Here is a 24,320-nt window from a genome sequence, read left to right as displayed (position 1 = left end):
CTGACCCCGCCCCTTCGAGGCCTTATTAGCGTAGTCGCCCCCAACCAGGCAAACCGAGACTCTCCAGATTCCCTTAGGCCCCGCCCACCAACATAGGCCCTGCCCCGCCGGCCCCGCCCCTTCCAATGACCCGCCCGCCCGAGGCCCCGCCCCCATCAGGCCCCGCCTCCCTCTTTGCCTCCCGCCAGCCGGGGCTTGGGCTTTGCACCCGGCGGCGGCTGAGAACCGTGGCGGCTGCGGAGCCGGCAGCGCAGGCGGGCGGAGCGGAGGTGTCCGGCCCGGTGGCGGGCGATGCCCCCGTGAGCCTCTCTCGCCGCCCCTCCCCGCCCCGCGCCCCTACCCCTCGGAGTCCGCCGCGCGCCTGGGACCGGGCCGCGCCTACCGCCGGGTCCGCGGGGCGGGGTCCCGGGGCAGCACCTGCCCCGCCTTGCGGAGTCGCCTGGGCCAGCCGAGACCCCTCCCTGTCTGGACCCTGGCCCCACCTCCGGTAAGTCGATAGGCCTTGCTTGCCTAGGAATGGATGTGGGGAGGGGATGACGGAGGTCCAGGGGACCACGGGGCGGGGGAAGGGTCTCTGATGGTGAGGCGCCACGTAGGGACTTAAGTGTTCAGGGTCTAGGGCGGAGGTTTCAGGGAGGATGACAGTGGGTGTGATGACTCGGGTAGGGGCTAAGGTTTGAGAAGGGAACATTAGGTGTTGGAGAAGCCCGGAAAATGGAGTAGAGGGCCCCAGAGTCTTGAGTTCTTTGCTGATGCTCGGAGCACCTGGGCCCCTGCTCCTCAACAGCATTGCCTCCCATGGCATTTTGGAAAGTGCTTAAAATCTATCCTGGAAAGGGAGCTGGCAGGCAGCCTGCCTTTCTTTTTGCTGCCTGTGCCTGGTTGAGAAGCTGGCCACTCTTTCCTCCAATGAGACATCACGGTGGTGCCCAGAGGACCCCCCACCCCCACCCCATATAAAGAAAAGGGGTAATGCCCACTCCAGCCCTAGGGTGGGGAGAGGGGACTCCTGGGAAGCCAGGAAAGGCAGTTGGTTAATCCATGGTGGGGAATCCAGGGTTCAAGGAGGCTTGGCAAGACCCTTGGTGCACAAACTGGGCATCCTCTCATTCAAGAGGAGGGTGTTTTCACCTCCTGGCCCCAGGATGCCTGGACTCATGCCCATATCACCTTCTCTGGACAACCCATCCTGAGAAGGAGGTTTCTTCCCAGTACCCTGGGCCTGGAAACCCAGGGAAGGCCCATAGCCCCCATGGTCCTGGTTGGGGAGAGCAATGCCTTACCAAGGCCAGAGAACAGGGGTGCTGGCTGCCCTTCCACCTGGGGGCTCTCTGGATGTGGCCCTGTGCGGCTGGGGAGCCTGGATGAAGATCACTGTCCAATTCCAGTCCCAGGGGTGTGGTCTGGATGGAGAGAGGAAGGCTGCCACCCCTTTGGTCCAGTCTTCTGCTCATGGTAACTTAAGTCTGGGGTCCTTGAATTTGGGGCCTGAAGTGGTGGGGCAAGGGCCTTTCTGGACCAGGCCTGGTCACCAAGGGGTTAACTAACCAGCCCCACCGTTGCTGCCAGCCACCAATTAGTCTGTCATCAGGCAGCTGCCAACTATCCCTGGGGACATGTGGGCAGCCTAATGGGGCATTCTCTTGTGGAGGTGAGGCGGAGGGAAGGGGTCTGTGAAACCTGTGCGTAGCCCAAGCTCTGCGCCCTTTGGAGCCTGTTTAGGGCTCACAGACCCCTTCCCCGCCCTCTGTCCCGCTGCCTGGCTTAGAGACCTCCAGCCCTGGGGTTCCATACCTACCCGACCCTCTGCAGGGAATGAAGCCCAGAGTCAGGCAAACTTGGCTTCCAACCCAGGCTCTGCCACTTTCTGACTATGCGCTACTGAGGAAATCACTTCTCCTCTCTGAGCCTCCTTCAATAAAACATACCCACCTTCTAGATCTGCTGGGAGGAGAAAATGAAATGGTGGATTTGAGCTGCTTAGCACAGAGGCTGGCACTCAGGGGAGCTCAGTAGGTAACTGCTGAACTCCTGAGCAAGCCCAGGGCCAAGGACCTGACGGGACAGGCAGATAGGAGCCCAGGGCTGAGGACTCAGCAGGGACCAAGATCCCATCCCTTGGGGCGTGAGGTCTCAGTGGACCAGGCACTGTCTCTGCCTGAACTCTCCTCTTTCCCTCCCTCCTTGCCCACAGACACTTCTGGTTCTCTGTACATAATTGGATTTTACTGTGCGGAGCCCAGGGCTGAGCTGCTCCTTTCTGGGCGTGCCCTGTCCCTAACCAGGTGCTAAGCTCTGTGGGGTCTGTCAGGGGTCTGGGTGATGCCTGCAGCTGCAACAGCAGCTGGCCCTTTAAGGAGGGAAGAAAACAATTATCTGGCCTGGGCATTGCATCAGCTGGAGGCTGGAGGGTCCCTGGGGAGGAGGGGCCAGGCTGGTGGTTGATTTCATTAGTGCCATGTGAGAACTCTCACCCAGGTCTATCCCACTCCCAGGCTGCAGCCTTGTCTGCCCTGGGCAGCAGCCGAAACCCAGCCCCACTGACTCCCCCACCCCAGGAGCACCACCTTGGAAGACTTTGTATACACCCAAGACATGTAGGGGGAGGTAGGGAAGTGTCTCCCACACTGGCCTTTTTGCTGACTTGGGGTGCAAGAATGCTTCCTTGCTGACAGTTAGGGGTGTCTCCCCTTCTACTGTTTGGCTGACCTGGGGCGTGATTCTCCCCCACTGGCATCTTGTTAACTCAGGGGAGGGATGCCTTCTGCACTGGCTTCTCACTGACAGTGGAGCTGTCTCCTGCCCTGGTGTTTTGCTGACCTGACAAAGGAGCTATGCTGCCCGGGCTGTGTGTGAACTGAGGCCACGAGTTAGAAACAGTCGCTCTCTGGTTGGAGGTGAGCTGCCTGGGAACAGTGAGTCACAGAGGCAGAGAGGACTCCAGGTTCTTGGGCACCAGAGAGACCTGGGTTCAGGACCCACATCCTCCACTTCAGCTTCTGTTACACTTCAGGATTCAGACGTCTCTGGAAAATAGGAATCATTTACACCTATACTGCCCCACCCCATCTAGAAGATGCTTGGTGGATTCAGTACAACTGGATGAACAGCCCGTAGCCCAGGACTGAGGGACGGAAGGTGCAGGCTATGTGATGATTCTCTTGCCTTTGTAAATTTGGGCTCCTCACACCTTGAGTTCAGGAAGCCTGGACAAGAAAAAGAGGGTTGGGGAGGCGTGGGGGGAAGGGGAGAAAGAGCACAGGGCTCTTCTGCATCTGTCGCAGGATACCTGATGCTCTCAGCTCTGTGTGTCAGGCAGCTCCTGCCTCCATGGGGTGGGCATTCTAGCCGGGAGACGGCCCAGAGCAGGTAATAACACATGTGACATGTGTTGGAAAAAAAGAGATGCAGGGAGGCTAGCATGACAAGGAGTCGAGGAGGCAGAGGAGGAGGGAACTGGGTGTGCTAAAGCTTTGATGTTGCGGAAACAGGCCTGGCATGGTGGGGAGGGCAGCAGAGGGAAGGAGGGGGAGCAAGGGGGCAGGAGTCAGCACAGTCAGGCCAGACCTCCTGGTCTGTCTAGCAGGACACTAAAGACTTGGGAATTATCCTGAAGCCAATGGCAGCCTCCAAAGATTCTGAAGCAGAAAGGGCAAGGGCTGATTTCCAGAGCATGCGGGCTGGGGTCTGTGGCCCTCAGGCAGCGCCTTCTCGGGGGTGACCTTCTGCCCTCTCATACCCCTTCCCTGCGCAGCAGCCTGGGTGCCCAGGGGGCAGGTTGTTTATGTGACTCATTCCGGGGGGAAGGAGGCCAGTCCCAGTCCCTTCAGCTCCCTCTCTCTGGGCCTTGTTGACGAAGTTTATCTCTTGGGCCCATGTTCTCCCAACCTCCCTGGGGAACCAGAGCATAAGAGGCAGGGCTTTGGCACCAGGCAGGCATATATTCACATCCCAGCTCTGCAGTTCGTGGGGGTGGGAAACCTCTGGCAAGGCACACCTGTCTCTGATCTGCAGTATCCTCGGCTATGTTGATGTTATGTATTCATAGGAAGGATAAAATGAAATTCCAGATGGAAATCACAAAACCCTATTGCTATGTCAGTTGGCATTTTAACTCTCTTGCGTTGAGGCTGACCCCGAATCCAGGCCAGGCCCTGGGCTGGCAGAGGGTGGGGGCAGGGCTGGATTCACCAGTCTGTGGTTGCACAGAGCAACCCGTGCTTGGAAGAACCCTGCACTTCATTTAATGTTTGGCTGTCACCATCTTGCAATTCTTAATAATTTTGAACAAGGGGGCTTGCTTTTTCATTTAGCACTGGGCCCTGCGTATTATATGGCCCCACAAACTAGGTTGGAATAGGAAGAGGCAGGGAGCAATGCAGACTGCAAAGAGTCCCCAAATGGAGGAGGTGTGAGGTGGAGGGCATGACTAACTGTCCCAAGGTGGGTGGGATGTTAATAATAGTAACATTTATTTAGTGCTTACTGTGTGCTAGGTTCTCTGCTAAGCACTTGACATCTTCATCTTCAAACATCCCTATGGAATAGGTAGGAAGATTATTGCCCTTGTATAGATGGTGAGAGTTAGAGTCAGTTTCTTGGCCAAAGTCACACAGCCATCAAGTGACAGATCTGGGGTTCCAACCCCGGGTTGTCAGATGGGAGAGCACATGCCTGGACCAGGGAGGTCTTCCCCAGGATGAGCCGGGTCTGCAGGGTAACTTGGAGTTTGCCGAGAAGGAAGGAGGTGTGTGGGGAAGGGAGGGCTGTCTCAGCCGGGAAGTGCCTGTGCCTAGAAGTGATACTTGGCTAGGAGAGATGGAACTGAAGCCAGATGCCTCCCAGGGTTGAGAGGTGGCCTTTGGATTTCACAGTTCTGATTTTCCAAGCTCAGAGCTTCTGGTCCCTCTGCTCCCGGGCCCTGCTGTGACCACGATTCCTCATAACTGTCCTGTACCGCCCACTCTCCCCCGACTCCCGCGTAATCTCCTTGACTTGACTTTAATCTCTTCTGGGCTCAAGACCTGTATGACTACTTCATGGACCACATTTAGATGTCTCACCATCAGTCTCAGGTGGAAACTCAGGCCCCAGCTCCGCCTGCTGGCACCTGCTCTGCCTCGTGTCCCCAGCTCGTCTCTGCCACCACCAGCCACCCACTTGCTCAAGCTGGAGAGCTGGAAGTCCTCCTGGACACCTCCCTCTCCTTCACCCCCACATTCCACAGCCAGTCCTTAGCAAGTGCTGTTGGTTCTCCTGACTCCCTCCCCATTCCGTCATCTTTCTCTCTGTCCACTGCCTGGCTCCAGCCCAGCCTCGCCTCAGCTCTCAACCTGGACCACAGTGACGGCCTCCTAAACCGGTCTCCTGATGTTTCTGTTCTTGCCCGGCTTCATTTCATGTTTCACACTATAGTCAGAGTGATCTTCGAAAGATAAATGTTTGATTGTGTCATTTCCCTGCTTAAGACCCTTCCAAGATTTCTTGGAATAAAAGCCGGACTGACGTAGTCTGCAAGGCCCTGTGGGATCTGGTCCTCGCCTACCTTTTTGCATCGTCTGTACCATTCGCCCTCTCCCTCGGCTGTTGTCCCCACATTCTGGAATACCCTCCCCCTCCTTATCTATCTCCTTCAGATACCAGCTTGAACATAATTTCTGCTGAGAAGCCTAAACCAGAAACTAAACATCAGCCCCCTCCATAGGACCCTGTACTTCTTCACAACATCACACCTGACCTGCTTTTCTTCGTCCCTCTTTCTCGCTAGACTATGGACTCTGTGGGATCAGGAATCTAGTTTTGCCTGGTCCTTGCGCATAGTAGGTAAACAGTGAGCTGTTCTATGAATGAAAGGATTAGATGAATCATTGCTGCAGCATCCTAACTGGCCTCTCTGCCTCCAGGCTTGATTTCTCCAGGCCTTTCTCTGTCCAACCCGAGAGCGATCTTCCCAAAACACAGAACTGACCCTGTCACCCACTGCTACTTAAAATACTTCAATAGCTCCCCATTGAGGGCAGGAAGTGCCTTGGCTTTTTAGCATGGAATTCAAAGCCCTTTATGATCTGTACCCCCTCCAGCCTCGTCTCCCCTCTTACCCCCTCCCCACACTTTGAACTCCTGGTCCTCTAACACATCCGGCTGTTCTGTGCCTCTGTGCCTCTGCCCTTGTAGTTCCCTCTGCCCAGAACGCCTCCCCACCTCTGCTTTGTCTCCCTGGAGAACATCCTTCATTCTTCAAAATCAAGCTTAGCTGCCTCTTTTGCTGTGAAGCCTCCCAGGAACCCTCCCGGCCCTTCCTGAGCCAAGTCCCCCACCCCCACCCCTACCTCAGTCATATCTGCACAGAGTCCACATCTTTTCTTCCTTGTCTCCTGTGAAACTGAGCTCTTCCGGTGCAGGCATAGTGATTGTTCATCTTTGTGCCTCTGGATTCCAGCTTCTCCCCTGTCCTTAATTAGGTCTTTGCTTATATACAGAAACCCACTCAAACCAGCCTCAGTAATAAAGAAGGGTTTCTTATGAGGACGCAAGGGGTTCCTGGGAACTGAGGAGTAGGAAAATCATTAGCTTCTAGAAGGTGAGACCTGTTGGCCAAGAGAAATTGAAGCAACTGATTTCTGTACCTTGTTGACTGCCTTCACCCTTCTCTGTCCACCTACTGGGTTTGCTCTGCTTTTCCAGACATGGGGCCACCTATAGTTCCTGTATTTCATCCCTCAGTTCCAGCTACATTCAGAGATAGAACCCAGGGCTTGGCAGATCCAAGTCCAGACTCCCAGGAGAGGATCTGATTGGCTCTGGGGAGGTCAGGTGCCCACCTTGGTCCAATCAACTGCAGCCTGCTGGGAAGGATCACAAAGTCAGACATGCAGACACGGCTCTTGTTTGTCAGTTATCTGGGCAAGTACTTCAAGAGACATCTGCTATAACCCTTACAGTGCCATGTGGGCCTGGCCTCAGCCTTCTATCTGGTAGTACCTGGAGAAAACAGACCTAGCATTTTGACTGTAAGGGGAGTCTTTTCCTGGGGCAGCGGCAGTACCCAGGGCAGGAACTGAAGAACCTGTCAAATGTCATTCAGAGGCCTGAACAGACAGTTAGAGAGGTGAGACCCTGATTTTCTCACCTCTCTTTAGAGTAGAGAGAGAGGCTTGAGAAGGGCGTGAGCAGTCAGGACAGTTCTCTCTGCCAGAATCGTATTCATCTCCTAGAACTCAACTCATTTCCTCCCCTCAGTGAAGCACCATGCATGCCTTTATTTCTCCCCATCAGGCACTCTTTACCTGTATTATTTCTAGTCTTATACTTTCCTAGTAATAAGCAGTTTTTGAGCACTTACTCTGTACCAGACTCTATACACATGCATTATTATTATTTAAATTTGTAAAAAAATTATTTTGGCTGTGCTGGGTCTTTGTTGCTGTTCGGGCTTTTCTCTAGTTGCAGCGAGTTGGAACTACTCTCTGGTTGCAGTGCTTGGGCTTCTCATTGCCGTGGCTTCTCTTATTGTGGGTCATGGGCTGTAGGGTGCAGGGGCTTCAGTAGCTGGGGCGTGTGGCTCAGTAGCTGAGGTTCCTGGGCTCTAGAGCACAGACGTATAGTGGCACATGGACATAGTCGCTCTTCGGCATGTGGAATCAAACTCCCTAGTGTCTCCTGCCTTGAGATTCTTTACCACTGAGCCACCAAGGAAGCCCCACATGTATTATTTCATTTAATCCTCACACCCTATAAGATAGGTACTATTATTATTCACATTTTATTTTTTTTTAAGTATTTATGTAGCTGATTCGGGTCTTTGTTGTGGCATGCAGGATCTTCTGTCTTTGTTGCATCATTTGGGATCTTTGGTTGCGGCCTGTGGAATCTAGTTCCCTGACCAGAATCAAACCCAGACCCCCTGAAACTGGGAGCACAGAGTCTTAGCCATGGACCACCAGGAAAGTCTCTGTTATCCCTATTTTAAAGACAAGGAAACTGAGGTTCAGAGAAGTGACATTTACAGGCTAGGGACAGACAGCAGTGTGTGACTCCCAAGGAACAGTTCTTAACCTTAGCTCCTTACTCACTTGCCCCTTTGCCTTTCAGGATCGTTTGGGCCTCACAGGCAGACACCAGGTTGCTGTGCCTGCTCCCTACTGCCCAGCGTGGGGCCAGCCCAGAGGGGTGGAAGGATGCAGGCAGGGTAGAAAAAGCATCTGCCTAGGAGCTGAGGGGCTCCTCTGTGTGGACCTACTCCATATAGCTGTGTGGCTCTGGGAGTCTTTTAACCTTTCAGAACCTCATTTTCTCATTCAGAAATGGGCATGGTCATCCCTGCCGTGAGGCTTGTATTAGATAGTAGGTGTAAGAACAATTCGTAAATAGGAGAGAACCTAGCAATTTTTAAGGATTGTTATTACCAGAATGGAATGTGGCAACAGGGCGCCAGCTGGCCTCTGTGCCATCCAAGCTCCTGCAGGCGGCAGGCAGGCCTAGAGCTTCCTTCCCAACATGGGCCTGCTACCATCAGAGAGAACTGAGATGACTTTCAGTGGCTCACGGACGTGTTACTGCCCGCCCTTGGCTCGCATACTGAGAAAATTGGTTCCCCTTTCAACCCTATGAAGTCCACGGTTGTCCCATAGAGAAAGTGCCTTGGTGATGTGTCTTTAACAACTTTCCAACACCTGCTGCCCTCCCCTTTAAACAGAGATATTGGGGATTTCCTGGCAGTCCAAAGGTTAGGACTCGGCCCTTTCCCTGAAGGGATCTGGGTTCGATCCCTGGCTGGGGAACCAAGATCCCGCAAACTATGTGGCATAGTAAAAAAAACAAACAAAAAAACCCTGCAGAGATCTTGACTGGCAGCTCTGTGTAGCTAAATTTTAATAATATATCTTTGTTTTCACTGTACTTATTTTACTGTGATTTTCTATTTATTAAAATTGATATTGGCTTTCCATATAGAGTAGTCATGTAAAATTTCTATTTAAAATAAATGCATTTAAGTTAATAGTGTCGATTTCAAGAAAATAAATAATGAGCCATACGGGGGTATGGAGATTTGGCATAAATCACTGAGGGACACACAGTGTTATGTAGACAGTGCAAGACTGGGAAGTTGTCCAGAGACATCAAGTATGTGGACCTGGATAATCTTTAAGCTCCCTTCCATCTGCCTGGAGAATTTGGGAGTGTCTTGTACTGTGCCAGCCTACTCCCTTCTCACACCGTGCCCTGGCATGGAGTGCTTTCAGAGAATCCTGCCATGATTGTCATGTAGATAGAAGAACGTGGGCCACTGTCCTCCACCTTGCTTGAGAGGGGGACTCTTGGAGTTAGGGGGACTCTTGGAGTTGGGGTGTCTGGATGGGTGTCCCTCACCTCTGAGCAGGACTTGGGAAACTGCTGTGGGGAGCAGGAGCTGCAGACTCCACAGTCCGCCCGATCTCCATGCACAAGACAGGCCTCAAGTCCTCCCAGAGGGCTGGAGTCCCAGACAGTGCTGAGTCCACGGATGAGGGTGAGGCTGTCCCCAAAGCTTAGGGCCCAGCCACAGCAAAGCCAGGAGGCTTTGGGGTCTCAAAGGCCCTGTTCTGCTTGCTGTCCCCTTTCCCACCTCTTTGTGCCGCTGAACTCCTGTCCCTGGGGATTGGACAGTGACCTTGAAGGGCCCCTCAGAGGACACAGAGGATGTATCCTTAGGGCTCAAGACCAGGGCCAGGTGGGCAGGAGGGAAGGCCTGCCTGCCCCTCCCCATTCCTGTGCTCTCAGTGGGAGGGCAGGCCTGGGCTCCAGGAGGGTGGGGGGCCTGGGTAGTATGGGGCTGTGCTTGTGCATCCACAGCAAATGTCGAAGGGTCTCTGTGAAGGCATATACTGTGTGAGTGTGTTTGAGAGAGAGAGTTTGTAATATATGTGTGCATGGTGAATGGACCTCTGAGTGGTAGTCTGAGGGTCTGTGTGGGGAGGCTCTGTGCGTTGTGTGAGTGCGTGTGAATGGCAGGGTGTCTTCTGTGTGATGTGCTTGTGGGTCTGTGGTGAATGTGTCTGTGTGTACTGTGTCTGTGAGGCATCTGGTGTGTGTGTGTGTGTGTGCTGTGTGTCTAGGTTGCTTGCATGCTGGGTGTTGTGTGTGTCTGTTTTGTGTATGTCCTAATCTTTGTAGAGTGTGTGTCTGGCTGTGTGGTGTGTCTGAGTGGCTGCGTGCAAGCATGTGGCATGCACTTGGGGCTTTGTGCCTCAGACAGGGTGCGGGGCCGGGGTTGCGGGGCGGGGAGGCAGAGGGCTTTGAGGGCGGTGTCTGTCTGGGCTGGGGCAGCGAGGATTGCTGGTTTCCCTGAGAGGGTCCCTAGGGCAGGAGGCGGGCGCAGGCGGCGCCTTCCGGCTCAGAGCGGGTCTGGTAACCGGAGCCCCTTACTCCATGAAATATTGATCCGACCTAGCCGTGGCCCTGACCAAATAGGGCCAGGCGAGCAGGGAGCGCGCGGTGGGGGTGGTGGGTGGGGGTGGGAGTGGCGGCGCTGTCCGTGGTGCTGCCGCGTCCCTGGCGGGGGCGTCAGCTCTCAGGCTAAAGCGGGGATGGGAGAGGGAGAGATTTCTCTATTCACCCACATCCTTAGTGGGGCTTCTGCTTCTGAGGCTGAGCTAGTCTGTCCCTATCACCTGTCAGTTCCACCACCCCTTCTAGGAAGGGAGGGCAGGGACCAAATGAATATTTGGGGGGATCCAGTATCCCCCAGGGCTAAGGTTTGCCTGGGACAGTCTTAAGTTGCTGTGGTGTGATTGTTAGTAGCGTCTCTGCTCACTCTTAGAGAGAGTCCTAATTGGATGATAAATTGTGCTGCCCAGCAATAGACTTTGCTCCAAAGACCTCTTCCCCCAGTTGTCTGCTGTGGCCCTGGGCATTCGGTAGTTGGTGGATGTGCAGGTGCTGTGGGTTGGGAATACTGTCTTTCTTTTGCATGGGCTGAGCCAGAATAAGGGCTTGGGAGCCCCAGGCCCCTTGGCAACGTGCTGCAATCCAGACCTTCCCCAGGGAATCCAGCTCCCTTCTCCACTAGTCCAAATTCTGCTTTCCATTCAAGCTGTGCTCTTGCTCTGGGCTTCCTTTGCCCTCCTGCATCCTGAGCTACGCAGGCCTCTCCTTGGTCTCCATGTCAGGGTGTGGTCAGGTCTTCAGATTGGTCATCCTTGTACTCGTGACATTTTCTCTGAGTTCTCCTACCCTGACTTGCTGACTTTCCCTCCTTTGGTGGATTTTGTTTTCCTCCTCCCCCTAACTGTGGGCATTACCTCTCACTCTTTCCTCACCCTCCTCTGAGCATTCTCCTTCCTTTCCACACCCCACTTTTCCCTCTGGGGTACACACCCAAATCCTTCCCAACCACTCTGATCTCCTGAACTCCAGGGTATCTGCTTACCTGCCCAACACCTCCATGGGGGAATTGCAAAATTATCTCAGACTCATCATATCCAAAATGGGCATTCATGTTTCCTTTAAGCCAGCTTTCCCCTCCAGGACCACATGCTCTGCTGGTGGCACCTGTCAGCCCCCACCCTTCCTGTAAATCATGTTGGATTCTGTTTTTTTTCCCTTCCCCCAACTTTGTCCCATCACCAACTCCAGGCAGTCCCCTGAGCCCTTCCACGACTCCTGCACCCCTTTTCTCTTTCCACCAGCACTGTCTGAAGCAGTGCAGCCCTTCTTATGTGCCTCCTGACTGCTCTTCCAGCCATCAGGCTTTCTTCTGATTCTGTCCTGTGTCCGATTGATCTCTGTAAAATGTTACATCTAAGCCATGTCAGATTTCACTCCCTGCAGGATTAAAGCCAAACTTCTCAGCCCTGCATTCAGAGCCCTTTCTGGGCTGTCCCAGCCTACGTTCCCAGCCCTCTCTTCCGCAGCTGCACCCACCTCCTGCTTCAACTGCACTGCTCTGTTCACCAGCCTCTGAACATACCATTCCTCCTCTAGTCCTTCCCAGCTAGTTTCCACCTCTTTCTTCTCCAAATTGTACCTATCTCTTGAGGTGTTCTGCAGTGAATTGATCCATGATGCCTGCTCTGGTCTTCCCATCCTAAAGAGTTCACTCTTTCTGCAGAGCAGCCAGGGTATTTTTATCTTTACCTCTTGGTGCTTTGGATGGTCCTCCAACTAACTTTGTGGTATCACCTGAGAGCTTGTTTGAAATGCAAAAACTCAAGCTCCACCTTTCTGTGACCCCTGGAATGAGAATCTGTGTTTCAACCTGATTCCCAGGTTATTTCTGTGCACATTAAAGCTTGCGGAGCTCTGGACCAGTGTGTCCACTGAGGGCAGCATCTTGCTTCTGTTTGGGAGTGGCCTTCAGCTCCAGGGTGTTTTCTAGTGGGATGCTTAAGGACCAAGTCTCGCAGCCCCTGTCAGGCAATAGCAGCCACATCTGGCCACGAGCTATGAGAAGGATTGGGTGATGGAGATGGCCAGGAAGCATGTGCACTCTGCCTGGATGTTTTCCCCTGAAATCTATGCCCTGCAAGGCCCCAGAGCTCAAGCTGTAAATCTGACTCCAGAAGGCACTCCTGTGACATGAGAAGAAATCAATTAATCAATAAAAAGACAGTTATCAAGAGAGCAGAACTTTTCCCTGTTCACAACACACACACTGGTGGAAATGTCTGTTATTTTAATGTATGTTTTGAAACGAAAAATATGTATTTTCACTTTTTCTTTATGAGAGCATTAATACGGTTTCTAAAGTAGTAACTCTAGAAAACACAATATGTCATATGAAGAAAATAAAAATGACTCACAATTCTACTATCCAGCTATAAATACTATTTTTTAAGTTAATGCTAATTTTAGGTCACCATGCATTCATTCAACAAATATTTACAGAGTCCTACTGTGTGCCAGGCACTGGGGGATTCTGGATGCAAAAGATGGCATGGTTTCTCTTTCTAAGCAACACACAGCTGGGGCGGGGGGTGGGGGTGGCAGGCATGGTGTGGGAGGCAGGCACTGATCAAGATAAGACAAGCAGTGTATTCATTTCCTAGGACCAGCTGTAACAAAGTACCACAGAGCAGGTGGCCTAAAACAACAGAAATTTATTGTGTCACAGTTCTGGAGGCTGGAAATCTAAAACCAAGGTGTCAGCAGGGTTGGTTCCTTCCAAGGGAGGCTGTCCCATGGCTCCCTCCTGGCTTCTGGTGGCAGCTGGCAATGCTTAGTATTCCTTGGCTTGTTGCTCTGTCTCCTAGTCTCTGCCTTCATCATTACAGGGATTCTTTCTGTGGTATATCTGTGTCTTCCCGTAGCCGTAGTCTTATAAGTCCTTCTGGATTAGGGACCCACCCTCCTTCAGGATGACCTCAGTTTGGCTAACCACATCTGCCATCTGCAGCAACTCTATTTCCAACAAGGTCTGAGGTACCAGGGGTTAGGGCTTTAAACTTAGCTTTTTTTTAGAGGGTGGGGGGAAACAGAATTCAATCCATAACAGGCAAAGACAGTATAGGGTCTGGGGTAGCATGCCAGGGAGTCTAACCTTGTCTGGAAAGACTCTCCCAGGATGTGACATCCAGTCAGGGGCTGAGCACTGAGTGGGGCTGAGCCAGCAGAGGTGGTGTGACAGACCGATCCCAGGTCGCCAGAACACAAGGGTGGGGACAGGCTGGAGAAGAGCATTCTAGGCTGACAGGAGGCAAAGTGGTACTTTTGAGGAATAAAAAGAATGCCAGTGTGGCTGGAATACTGAGGAAGGGCAAGAGTCCAAGAGGACCTGGGTCACTTCTCCTGTCGGCCTTGTGAGGGGTTTTCACTTTCTCCTGAAGGAAATGGAGCCGCGGGAGGCTGTCATGCAGGAGTGATTCATCCTACCTTGTGAGCTGTCTCCTCACAAGACTAAGCTGTCTGGAGCCGAGTTGTTCCTCTGTGAACCCAGTTCTGAGGGCAGATGTGTGGCCATGTCCTCAGGAGCCCCCTGGCTGAGAGAAGATACAAGGCAGCCCCGTCTGAGGAAGGGAGACCTGGCTGTGCCCCCAGCAGCTTAGCCCAAGTAGGCAAGCCCAGCCTTTCCCTCAGGAACCTTGTCCTGAACAGACCAGGCTTGCTCAGCTCTCGGTCTGTTTCACCTTGGAGTCTTTGGAGTCTGGAGGACACACGTTGAGTCCAGACACCCAACCCCTTGCCCTGCTGTGAGGACTGTGTCTGAGAATGGGTCCAGGGCAAGTGTGTGAACCATATGGGCCCCTGAGGCCAGAAGCCCTGAGGCTGGAGGATACCTGAGTCTTGCAGGGGCCGGGTGCTTAGCGCCCTGCTCTCCCCAGACGATGTCTTGCTGTGGCCTTTGTATCAGGACGCAGACTCAGGTCCTCCTTTACCACACCCTCAGAGGCCACACCTTTACTGCGTGTGATGGGAGAGGGCCCCCGGCCCAAAGCTGCCTGTCCCTCCTTGTCTGGGCTAGGTGGGCCAAGCTGGGTGGAGGAGAAGTGGGTCAGCTCTGTAGCCATGGTGACAGCAGCTGCTCCCTGCCAGCCTTCTCATCTCCTTGCCACAAACCTCATGATGAGATCCTTTGTCCGGCCTGTGGGGATGGGGGCCAGGAGGGTGAGATTGGGGTCCAGAGTGTGTATGAATGTGTATGTATGTGTGTGTGTGCAGGCTCACACAAGCGCCTGCTCAGAGCTAGTGTGCATGCCTGGCCAAGGGAACCCATAGATCCAGGTAGGACACTTCCTACTTCCCTGCCCACTGAAGGGATGAGGTTCATCCTGCCTCTCTGAGCTGGGCAGGAGCCAGGGGAAGGGTGTGTGTGTGTGTGTGTGCCGGTGGCTGTCAGTGTGGCTGCTTTGGTGTGGATGAGTATCTTAGGGGTGTGTGTGTGTGTGTGTGCATGTCTGTGTACACAGGTGATTGTGTCTTTAAATGAATATGATTTATATGGGTCTGTATGATGTGTAGTCACACATTTGAAATTCTGTGCCCTGTGTCTCTCCCTGTTATGCTTAGTGTGTGTGCAAACCTGGTTTGGAGCAGATAAAAGTCATGTAATCAGGAGAGGAGCTGGCAGAGTGCTCCCCACTCAGGCTGGTGTCCTCCTGGGCCCAGCTCACCCTCCCCAACCATGCACCAGCTCTGTCACCCACCTTTCTCACCTTGATGGGGGAAAGTGAAGGCTAGAAATGAGGGACCCCCCACTTCTGCAGATACAAGTTAAAAAAAAATCTGTTTTACATCATGAACTGGTTCTCATTAGTTGGTAAGGCTGTACTGTGTTAAGAGGGATTCTGAGGTTAAGTCTGGCTTCTGACATGGGCACAGATTGGCCTGTGTGGTGTGGTGGGCAAGCCCTAGTGCTGGATCAAGGTTGAGGCAGGGGCCTTAAACCCAGCATCCAGCATCCGTTGAGGGGCCAGGAGCTGAGATGCTGGCAGGGAAGATCACAGCATCACATGCTAGCTCCCACATCAGCTGAGAAGTGCAGGGACCTAGGTCTCACATTTATGCTGGACTCTGGGTGGAAGCACCCCGGGTTGCAATGGGAGGTGATCCTGTTGGTCTCGGAGCCTTCCCATGAAGTGGTTGTACCTGGTGTGCAATCCAGACTAATAAGCACCAACACCTATGGAGTCCTTTACTGTTTACAAAGGCACGTTATGCAAAGTAATCATATGAGGGCCCAACTGAGCATGTAGCATGTACCAGTCCTTATTTTAGCAATACTTATATTTCATCTAAGAATCCTAAAGCAGGCATTATTATCTGCACTTCAGAGATGAGGATCTGTAGGCTCAGGGAAATTGCCCTGCGTCATACAGCTTGTAAGTGACAGATCTAGGTTTTGAACTAAGTCTGCCTCCAAAGCCTGTGCTCTTTTTTTTTTTTTTGGCTGCACAGCATTGCAGCATGTGGGAATCTTAGCTCTCTGACCAGGGATTGAATCCACTTCCCCTGACAGTGGAAGCACAGAGTCTTAACCACTGGACCGCCAGGCAAAGCCTGCGCATTTAATCGCTGTGTTGAGACTTCCCTGGTAGCTCAGTGGTACCCACCTGCCAACATGGGAGACATGGGTTCCATCCCTGGTCTGGGAAGATCTCACATGCTGCCGACCCACTGAGCCCCTGCACCACAACTATTGAGCCTGTGCTCAAGAGCCTGGGAACCACAACTGCTGAAGCCCGAGCACCCTAGAGCCTGTGCTCTGCAAGAGAAGCCACCGCCATGAGAGAGTAGCCCCTGCTTGCTCCAACTAGAGAAAAGCCTGTGCAGCAACTGAGACCCAGCACAGCCAAAAAATAGATAAGTATACGTATATAAGAACTTTGCTTAAAAAAAGAAAATCACTGTACTTTCTTGCTCATTAACTCATCTGGTCTCCAGTCCAGCCCAGAGAGCTGGGCTGGGTCCAGGTGGCCAGTAAACTTCATTTTATAGAAGAGGAGATGGAGGTTCAGAGAAGCTGAATGACCCGCTCAGGGTCATACACTGCGGGCTGGAGCTGGGAGTCGGGCCCCTGCCCTCCAACACCCTCTCCCCAGTACACACTCCTGAATGCTGGTTGTGTCACAGAGCATCTGGGGAGGGACACAGACCCCATCAGTCAGGGGAAAGACAGGGAGAATAGGATCTAGAACTCGTTAGCACTTGGACCTGGAGGAGTCCCTTGGCATTAGCACCAGCAGTTTAGCACTGAGGTCCCTAAAAGGCAGGTTCGGGGACCCAGGAGTTTGGACAGTTTTAAAGGAGGAAATAGCATCAAAGAGTTTGAATGATTGGCTCAAGTGCACACAACTATCTCCAAAGCCTATCTTTTTTACCCCACAGGCTACTGGAAGCCCTGGAGGACAGGTGTCCTCTCCAGCCCTTCCTCAAAGCTCTCCTTTTTTCTTCCAGACTCTCATCACATCACCTCCTCCTGGAAGCTACTTTGACTGTCTTCACCTCCTTTCTTGAAAACTGGTGTCTCAGAAGTTAACAGAAGACTTGTGTTAATGCCCTAGGGGTGTGCTGTTGGGAGGGGCACGCCCCCTGTGATGGAAACACCACACTCAGAGTCATCAGTTCGGTGAGTCGGGGTTTTCTCTAAGGTGAGAGGGGAGGAGGAAACACCTGACAGGTGGTACAGGACCTGGGAGTTAGGAGTCTTGGGTTAGAGCTCTGGTTTTGTTGACAGCTTTCTCTGTGACCCTGGGTGTGTGTCTCCTTCCCCTTCTGAGCCTTTATTTCCTCTTCTGCAAAATGAAAGGCTTGGGTTGGAATAGGGAGGCAAATCAGTTTGACCTCATAAGCTGGTTCTCATCAATTGGTGATGCAGCACTGTGTTAAGAAGAATTCTGAAGTTAACTATGGCCCTAGTGAGAAGGAGAGATGGATTAGTGATGTCTAGGGAGGGTGGTAAGAGCCTTAGTCACTTGCCATTCCTTCCAGACTAACAGTCCACCACTCTGTGACAGATTCCTTGGTATTTTCTGTTGAAAGAGTGAGTAGGTAGTTTCATCTTGGGCTTTTGGGTAGCCTTACTGACACTCACGGGCTTCCCTGGTGGCTCAAATGGTAAAGAATCTGCCTGCAATGTGGGAGATGCGGGTTTGATCCCTGGGTCAGGAAGATTCCCTGGAAAAGGAAATGTCTATCCACTCCAGTATTCTTGCCTAGAGAATTCCATGGACAGGGGAGCCTGGTGGGCTACAGTCCATGGGGTTGCAAAGAGTCGGACATGACTGAGAGACTAACACTTTCTTCTTTCACTTTCACTGATGCTCAGAGAAGGTTTATTACTTGGTTAGACACGTGGTCCAAAGGAGCAAGGGGCCCAGGGTGGCCAGGCAGAAACTTGAGTTCTGCTTTTGTCAGGATTCAGGGGAGGGTGTGGGGAGCCTTTAGGGTACTGAGACCCCAGGGCAGAGGTCAAACATTGAAGGCTGGAAAGAAAACACTCCTTCCTTGGGGAGCTTGGAAGGTATCTGCTGGCATGGAGCTTGGCAGGTACGGGGGACAGTGGGAAGGGACCCCTGAAGGGGATGTCCAAGCTGTCACCACAGAGGCTTCAGCAGGGGGAACTTAAGAGTGATTCTTCCATGACCTGGCAAGATCATGGGACGGTTTCCTTCCATCAGGAACCATGACCTGGGTTGGAAAAGGGACAGTCCTGCTTGGAGGCAGGGCATTGTTGCAGTGACTTTTGCAGACATTCCTTTAGCCGTCTCTTAGGACCACCAATATGTGAAATGCTGTGTGTCGGCCCCTCTCCATTCTGCTCCCATCTCCACCTGCTGCCCTGTTCCTACCCCTGTGCTCTGATGACTTGGGGGCTGCTGTGAGCAGCACTGCCTCCCTCATAGAGGCCAGGTGGTTGGCTGTGACTGGTTCTCCATCTTGTCCATCTTGAGCTAGACTGGCTGCCCAAGAAGCAACCGGAGCTCTGATTCTGAGCCTGCTGCTGCCTTGCATGTGGAAAGGACTCAAAAGTCAGACTTTATCTGACCCTTTCGGTTTACACACAGATGAGGAACCCAGGCCCAGAGAAAGTCACACAAAGAATCTGTATATACATTATCATCTAGCCTCCTGATTCTGAACTCTCCCCAGCTGCCCTGCTCTGCACTTGGGACCAGAGGTCAGGCCCTGAGACCCTGGGCCCTCCTAAACATTCAACAGCTCTCCCGGGCAGTTAAAGATGAGAACGCAGCTGTGGATGGTGCAGAGTCCTGGATGTCAAACCATCTGCTTGTCAGTTCCATTCATTATTCATGAGGAAACACGAGCCCCTGGGTTGGCAGGGTCAAGAATTTTGTCCCTTACCCTCTTTCCTTCTCTTCCCCTGTGGCACCCAGGAAGCACTTGCTTCTCCACCCATGTTCTGAGTGGTGTCTCTGCTGCCCCTCAGATGCTCATTGCCAACCTGGGAACCTGGGCCAGAGCAGGTTTTCGGATCACAGATACTTTGCCTGCGGTTTTCTCAGCCTGGAGATCCAGGACAAACCTGTGTAGGAGGGCTGGGCTCTCCTCTTTGGGTGAGCTCTGGGGAGGAAAGGGCAGGGGCTGCTGAGCGTATCTGTCTCTTTGTGAGAACAAGAGACCCAGAACAGGAGTCCAGGCCTGGCTGCTGCTTAGCTGAGTTGGATGGGCGAGGCCTTCAGTTCTCTGAGACTCATTTTTCTTATCTGTGACATGGAGATAACTGTGCATGTAACAGAAATACCCTAAGGAGTAAATTAGGTTTATGCTGTAGCCAATTCAAAGTATCAGATAAGCCCTTTCCCACCATCCACCAGAAGACCACACAGATACCAAACAAACATACAGACTGGGCACTAGGATTGGAAACTAAAGAGGTCATCATAGACCCAAGTCCAGGGGGACTTTCCATTAGCTGCAAGGTTGATGGGGGATGGATGAAGAAATACAATCCGAGACTCTGCAGACTTCACAGGGCCAGCGAGTACAGGCCAGACAGCCACAAAGAAGGCAAGACGCGGCTTTGACTCATCCCTGCTGTCAGCCCTCATTCGCCAGGCCGGCAGGAGCCGTGCTGACCAGGAGCGCAGGCAGCCACACTCAGCTGTCTGGGCCTATCTTGCTATCCGCCTGGAGTGATGCCTTCCCTTTCTGTGTCCTTTTGAAAAATCAGATTCCCTCGGGATGACGGGACCCTGGAAGCGGGATGCCGCCCGGGGGAAAGTGCTGGGGGCCAGAACCGAACTGGGAAGGGCCAGGTGCAGAGCCCACCTGCAGCTGTCCCTTCTGAACTCTGCCCAGGCCTCGGACTTCGAGGTCGACAGCAGGAGATCCCACATCCGCGCTAAACAGAACCCTGGGTGCCTGCAGTCCTGCTTCCAGCGTAGTTCCTTTGCCCCGTGCTCTCTCCTAGCTCTCATCAGAACTGCCGCTAAACACAGAGCTGCATAGCTAGTTGCTCACTGTCTGTCTTCTCCCCCGAGCTGGAGGCTCTGGCAGGGCAGGATGCATTTGGCCTGGCTCATCACTGCATCGTTGGACCTCAGTGTAGGCCCAGGAGTTTTAGGGGCTTACTTTTTTCTTAATTTTATTCTCCGAGAAAAGATATTTTTCTAAAGTATATTATTAAATAAAATGATGACCCTTAGCATGAATATGAGTAATAGATCAAACTTGGGGTCACTTGTGATGACCATTTTGTAATGTATAGAACCATCAAATCACTATGTTCTGTCCCAGGATCTAAGATAGTGCTGTAGCCCTTTATGGTTCCATGTGAAAAAATGAATAGATAAAAATTTTAAATTACTTTGGTTATTTTAGGACATTATCTTGCCAATTTCTACAAGAAGCCCTGTTAGAATATTGATTGGGATCGCACTGAAACTATAGGTCAGTTTAGGGATAGCTGACTATTTTGAGGGGGGGGATAGTTTTTAAAATTTAAGTATAGTCGATGTACAGTATTATATGTTATAGGTATACAATATAATAATTGACAATTTTGAAAAGTAATACTCCATTTGGGCTTCCCTGGTAGTTAAGACTGCAAAGAATCTGTGTGAAATGCAGGAGACCCAGGTTCAATCCCTGGGGTGGGAAGATCCCCTGGAGAAGGGAATGGCAACCCACTCCAATATATAGTTACTATGAGTGAAGTTGCTCAGTCGTGTCCGACCCTTTGCGACCCCATGGACTGTAGCCTACCAGGCTCCTCTGTCCATGGAATTTTCAAGGCAAGAGTACTGGAGTGGGTTGCCATTTCCTTCTCCAGGGTATCTTCCCAACCCAGGGATCTAACCCAGGTCTCTTGCATAGCAGGCAGATGCTTTACCATCTGAGCCACCAGGGAAGCCCAAAGAAAAACATCAAGATGTCATGGTGGTTGTTGTTTAGTTGCTAAGTTGTGTCTGACTGTTTCGCGACCCCATGGACTGTAGCCCACCAGGCTCATCTGCCCATGGAATTCTCCAGATAAGAATACTGGAGTGGGTTGCCATTTCCCTCTCCAGGGGGTTTTTCCCAACACAGGGATCGAACCTGCCTCCCCTGCTTGGCAGGTGGATTCTTTACCACTGAGCCATCAGGGAAACCCAGTTACTATGAATTGTTGGCTACATTCCCTTTGAATATGTGTTGAATGCAGCATTAGAGAGTAAATTTGTCAACTTTGGAAAGGAATTTGGCAATGTATTCCGAGAATCAGAAATATGTTTATGCTGTCAGTGTTAGGTAGGATGCTTCTTGATGTAACAGAGAACCCGATTCAAGCTGGCTTAAGCAATGGAAAGCACACTGTCTCACATAACTGGAAAGCCAGAGAAGCCAGGTTCCGGGGTGGTGTCTCTGTGCCATGCCACCCTCAGCATCACTGGCTTCATCCTAGGCTGGGCTGTCTCTCAGGGAGAGGCCTTGAGGAAGGGAAAAGAGAGACACACAGAAGAAGCACCTACCCCTCATGTAAGCCTGGAATCCAAATCTTCCCCTTAAGTCAGATTCAACCAACTTAGTCATATGCCCACCCTTGGGCCAGTAAGGGTAACCAAGGTGAATGCCGCTCACTGATTGTTTTAAACAGATCAAGATCTGCCTCTGAAACAAAGGATGGGGTGGATAAAACTAGTACGCTGCCAGGAAGCAGGAAGGGAGATGCTACCAGCGGCATTCACACTCAATAGCCCAGTCACTTCGTTTCCCGGAGTTGATCCTAAGGAAATAAGCAGATAAAAATCAGTGTACAAAGATCCTTATTGCAGTGGTGTTTAAAAGACAGGAGAGAAAGGGAAAGGGAGAGAGATGAGAAAGTTGGACTTGGATGAGTTGTTATTTTTTTAAATGTGTAGAAAAGAGACTGGGAGGAAATAGGTTAAAATGCCTATCGCGGCTGCCTCCCAGTCATGCAGTTAAGGGTGATTTTTCCTGCTTCTTTACGCTTTTCTGTCCCACTCCCTTCAAGCAGGAGGACCCCTTCGGCAGTCTGCCCGGCTAGAGCCACATTTGTTCTCTCTGCTCTCATTACTGGCTGTGAAAACAACAGTCACACCTGCTGAATATTTATGCTTTGCCTGACACGGTTCCAGGCACTTTCATCTGCGCTAATTTAATCCTTCCAACAATCCTATGAGGTAAGTGCTTCCGTTTCTCATTTTGCTGAGGTGTTCACTGAAACCCCGAGATGTGTGGTCACGAGGTCACACAGCTAGTATGTAGAGGCCCTTGGAATTCAAGAGTGGGTCACGTGACTGCACAGCCTCCACCTTCCCTGCCAAACCACGTCGCTTGTCAGGGCAGCCACACGCTGATAGGAACAATCCCACTGATGGAGCCAGATTCTGTGCACACCCTTTACACGGACTTGTTCATTTAACCCTCGTGACCTCAGAGAGGCTGAGTGCCTTGCCCAAGGTCACACAGCTAGGAAGGGCTGGGGCCGAGGTCGAGTGGCCCGGGGTCTGATGCATGACCCTTTCTCCCTCTCCCTCCCCGACAGGGTTGCCTGAGGTCCTGCCGCCCCGTGGACCATGTTTAACGGGGAGTCAGGTCCAGCCTCGGCTGCGGCCTCCAGGAATGTGGTGCGGAGCTCCAGCATCAGTGGGGAGATCTGTGGGTCCCAGCAGGCTGGGGACGGCACCGGGACCAGCACTGCCAAGAAGCGACGCAGCAGCCTCGGGGCCAAGATGGTGGCCATCGTGGGCCTGACCCAGTGGAGCAAGGGCACGCTCCAGCTCCCCCAGGCTGGTGAGGCCGTGGGCACCCCACGCTGGGGGAGGGGCACCTCGCTTTGCGGTCACAGGGCGCCCGGGGACTGTCCTCATGGCTGTACACTCCCACCCCCACAAACACCTAAGGTCGCACTACCATACACCAGGTGGTGTTCTGGGTCCAGTCTGTGTCCTGACTCGTGACTCCTCGTGTAACTCTCCGAGACAGGTACTGAAGCACAGAGAAGGGAAGCAAGATGCCCTCATCTGCACAGCTAGGAGGTGGTGGAGCCTGCATTCAAACCCCAGCATCAGGCTTCTGAGCTCACGCTCCCAACCTTTATACTCTGCCGCCTCTCTACCCAGACTCACCCGCTAATCAGCAATTAGGCATTATATAGCCATCGTGTTCCTAACACCGTGCTCTGACACTGCCACTTCACGGACACATCCAGGAGGTGCAGTCTCACCTGGAATGTCTGAGTTTCTTAAGTACAAGTAGCCGCACACGTATGTTGCAATCCACAAGAGAGACACACACATACAAAGACACGTGCCCTGCATAGTCACATGACTAGCACGCTCGGTTGCTCATAAAAGCTACCCCCACTGCCAGGAGAACACAAGACATTCGTTGACACTAAGCACGGTCACAGTAAAACCAGTTATGCAAATCATATACAGGCCTCTGTATACAGATGCACAGACCCCGATCGTGGAAGCACAGTAACATACATGTACCCTCAGTGGCCCGTGGTCACAGAAACGCATCACACGTGTGTGCACACATACCTCACGGAGCTACATTCACACACTACCTTAATAGCTACCTCCTGATAAATACATTATACTTTCCCAAACGGCTGGTTATAGAATCCCACTTATGCCCCAGACTGGTGGGTGACCCACCTCGTCACACACTGTCAGCCCCGGAGCTCACGTCACAGAGGAGCCAGTCCTCCCTCCCCACCAGGACCTCCTCCCTTGGTGGCAACAACCCAGACACCAGCTGGTTTTGTTTTAAAATCTCTTCCTGCTTATTTTGCTCAGAGTAACAACTTCCCTAAGAAACCATCAAATAGGCAGCTGGATGGGGGTGGTGAGGGGGTGGGGGCACCAGAGGATCTGGGGAGAATGAATGCTCCTCGAGACTCCCAGTTGGGGCTGGGGGTGGGGGGGGGATTTTTCCAGGCCTTAAAATAGATTTTTACAAAGCCCTCCACAGGAGCATGTGGGATGGTCTTTTCCAGCAATCAAGCTGCGATGTGGTTTCTGGCTCAAAGAAATGCCAGACATGGAGGGGGGCTTGAGATTATTATCAGCATCCCTGGGTGGGCATGGCCCCTGTGAATGTGCCTGATAAAAGGGAGTCGGGGAGATGGGGATCTAAGAATCTAGGAGTTGGGCTAGAACAGGACCAAGGGGGTGAGATTAAGGTTGGGAGACTAGATTAGGACAGTGGAGGAGATATTGGGCCCCAGGAGGCTGGCTTTAGGAAACCAAGCCCTGCTGATCCCTGGCTGAATTGGCTGATTCAGCTTTAGACCCAAAGGTCACTTCATGCCCAGATGCTTTGGAGAGACAGCGTTCCAAGGCCAGGGCAAGTGCCTGAGTCACTGAAAGACATGTCAGTGATGTGCCTGGGACTGTCTACCTACCCAGACTCCACAGTCAGCAGGCAGGGAT

At 52.4% G+C, this 24,320-nt stretch overlaps 1 protein-coding gene across 4 annotated transcripts in view; it reads left to right on the top strand.

Moving 5' to 3' along the window:
• The first annotated feature begins 186 nt into the window (after positions 1-186).
• RIMS3 (regulating synaptic membrane exocytosis 3) overlaps positions 187-24,320 on the top strand; it is a 38,612-nt gene continuing 14,478 nt past the window's right edge. For 2 of the 4 annotated variants that reach the window (XM_070368224.1, XM_070368221.1), the window contains exons 1-4: positions 187-487; positions 16,870-17,041; positions 21,893-22,058; positions 22,424-22,671. In XM_070368224.1, coding sequence (XP_070224325.1) covers positions 22,455-22,671 — 217 coding nt within the window. In that variant the 5' untranslated portion in view covers positions 187-487; positions 16,870-17,041; positions 21,893-22,058; positions 22,424-22,454. Of the gene's footprint in view, positions 488-16,869; positions 17,042-21,889; positions 22,059-22,423; positions 22,672-24,320 lie in introns of all 4 variants that reach the window. The other 2 variants (XM_070368222.1, XM_070368223.1) reach the window with 2 other exon arrangements.

This window comes from Bos mutus, chromosome 3 (genome assembly GCF_027580195.1).
Source record: "Bos mutus isolate GX-2022 chromosome 3, NWIPB_WYAK_1.1, whole genome shotgun sequence".
Taxonomy (NCBI): domain Eukaryota; kingdom Metazoa; phylum Chordata; class Mammalia; order Artiodactyla; family Bovidae; genus Bos; species Bos mutus.
This window is presented reverse-complemented; position numbering and strand designations above follow the sequence as displayed.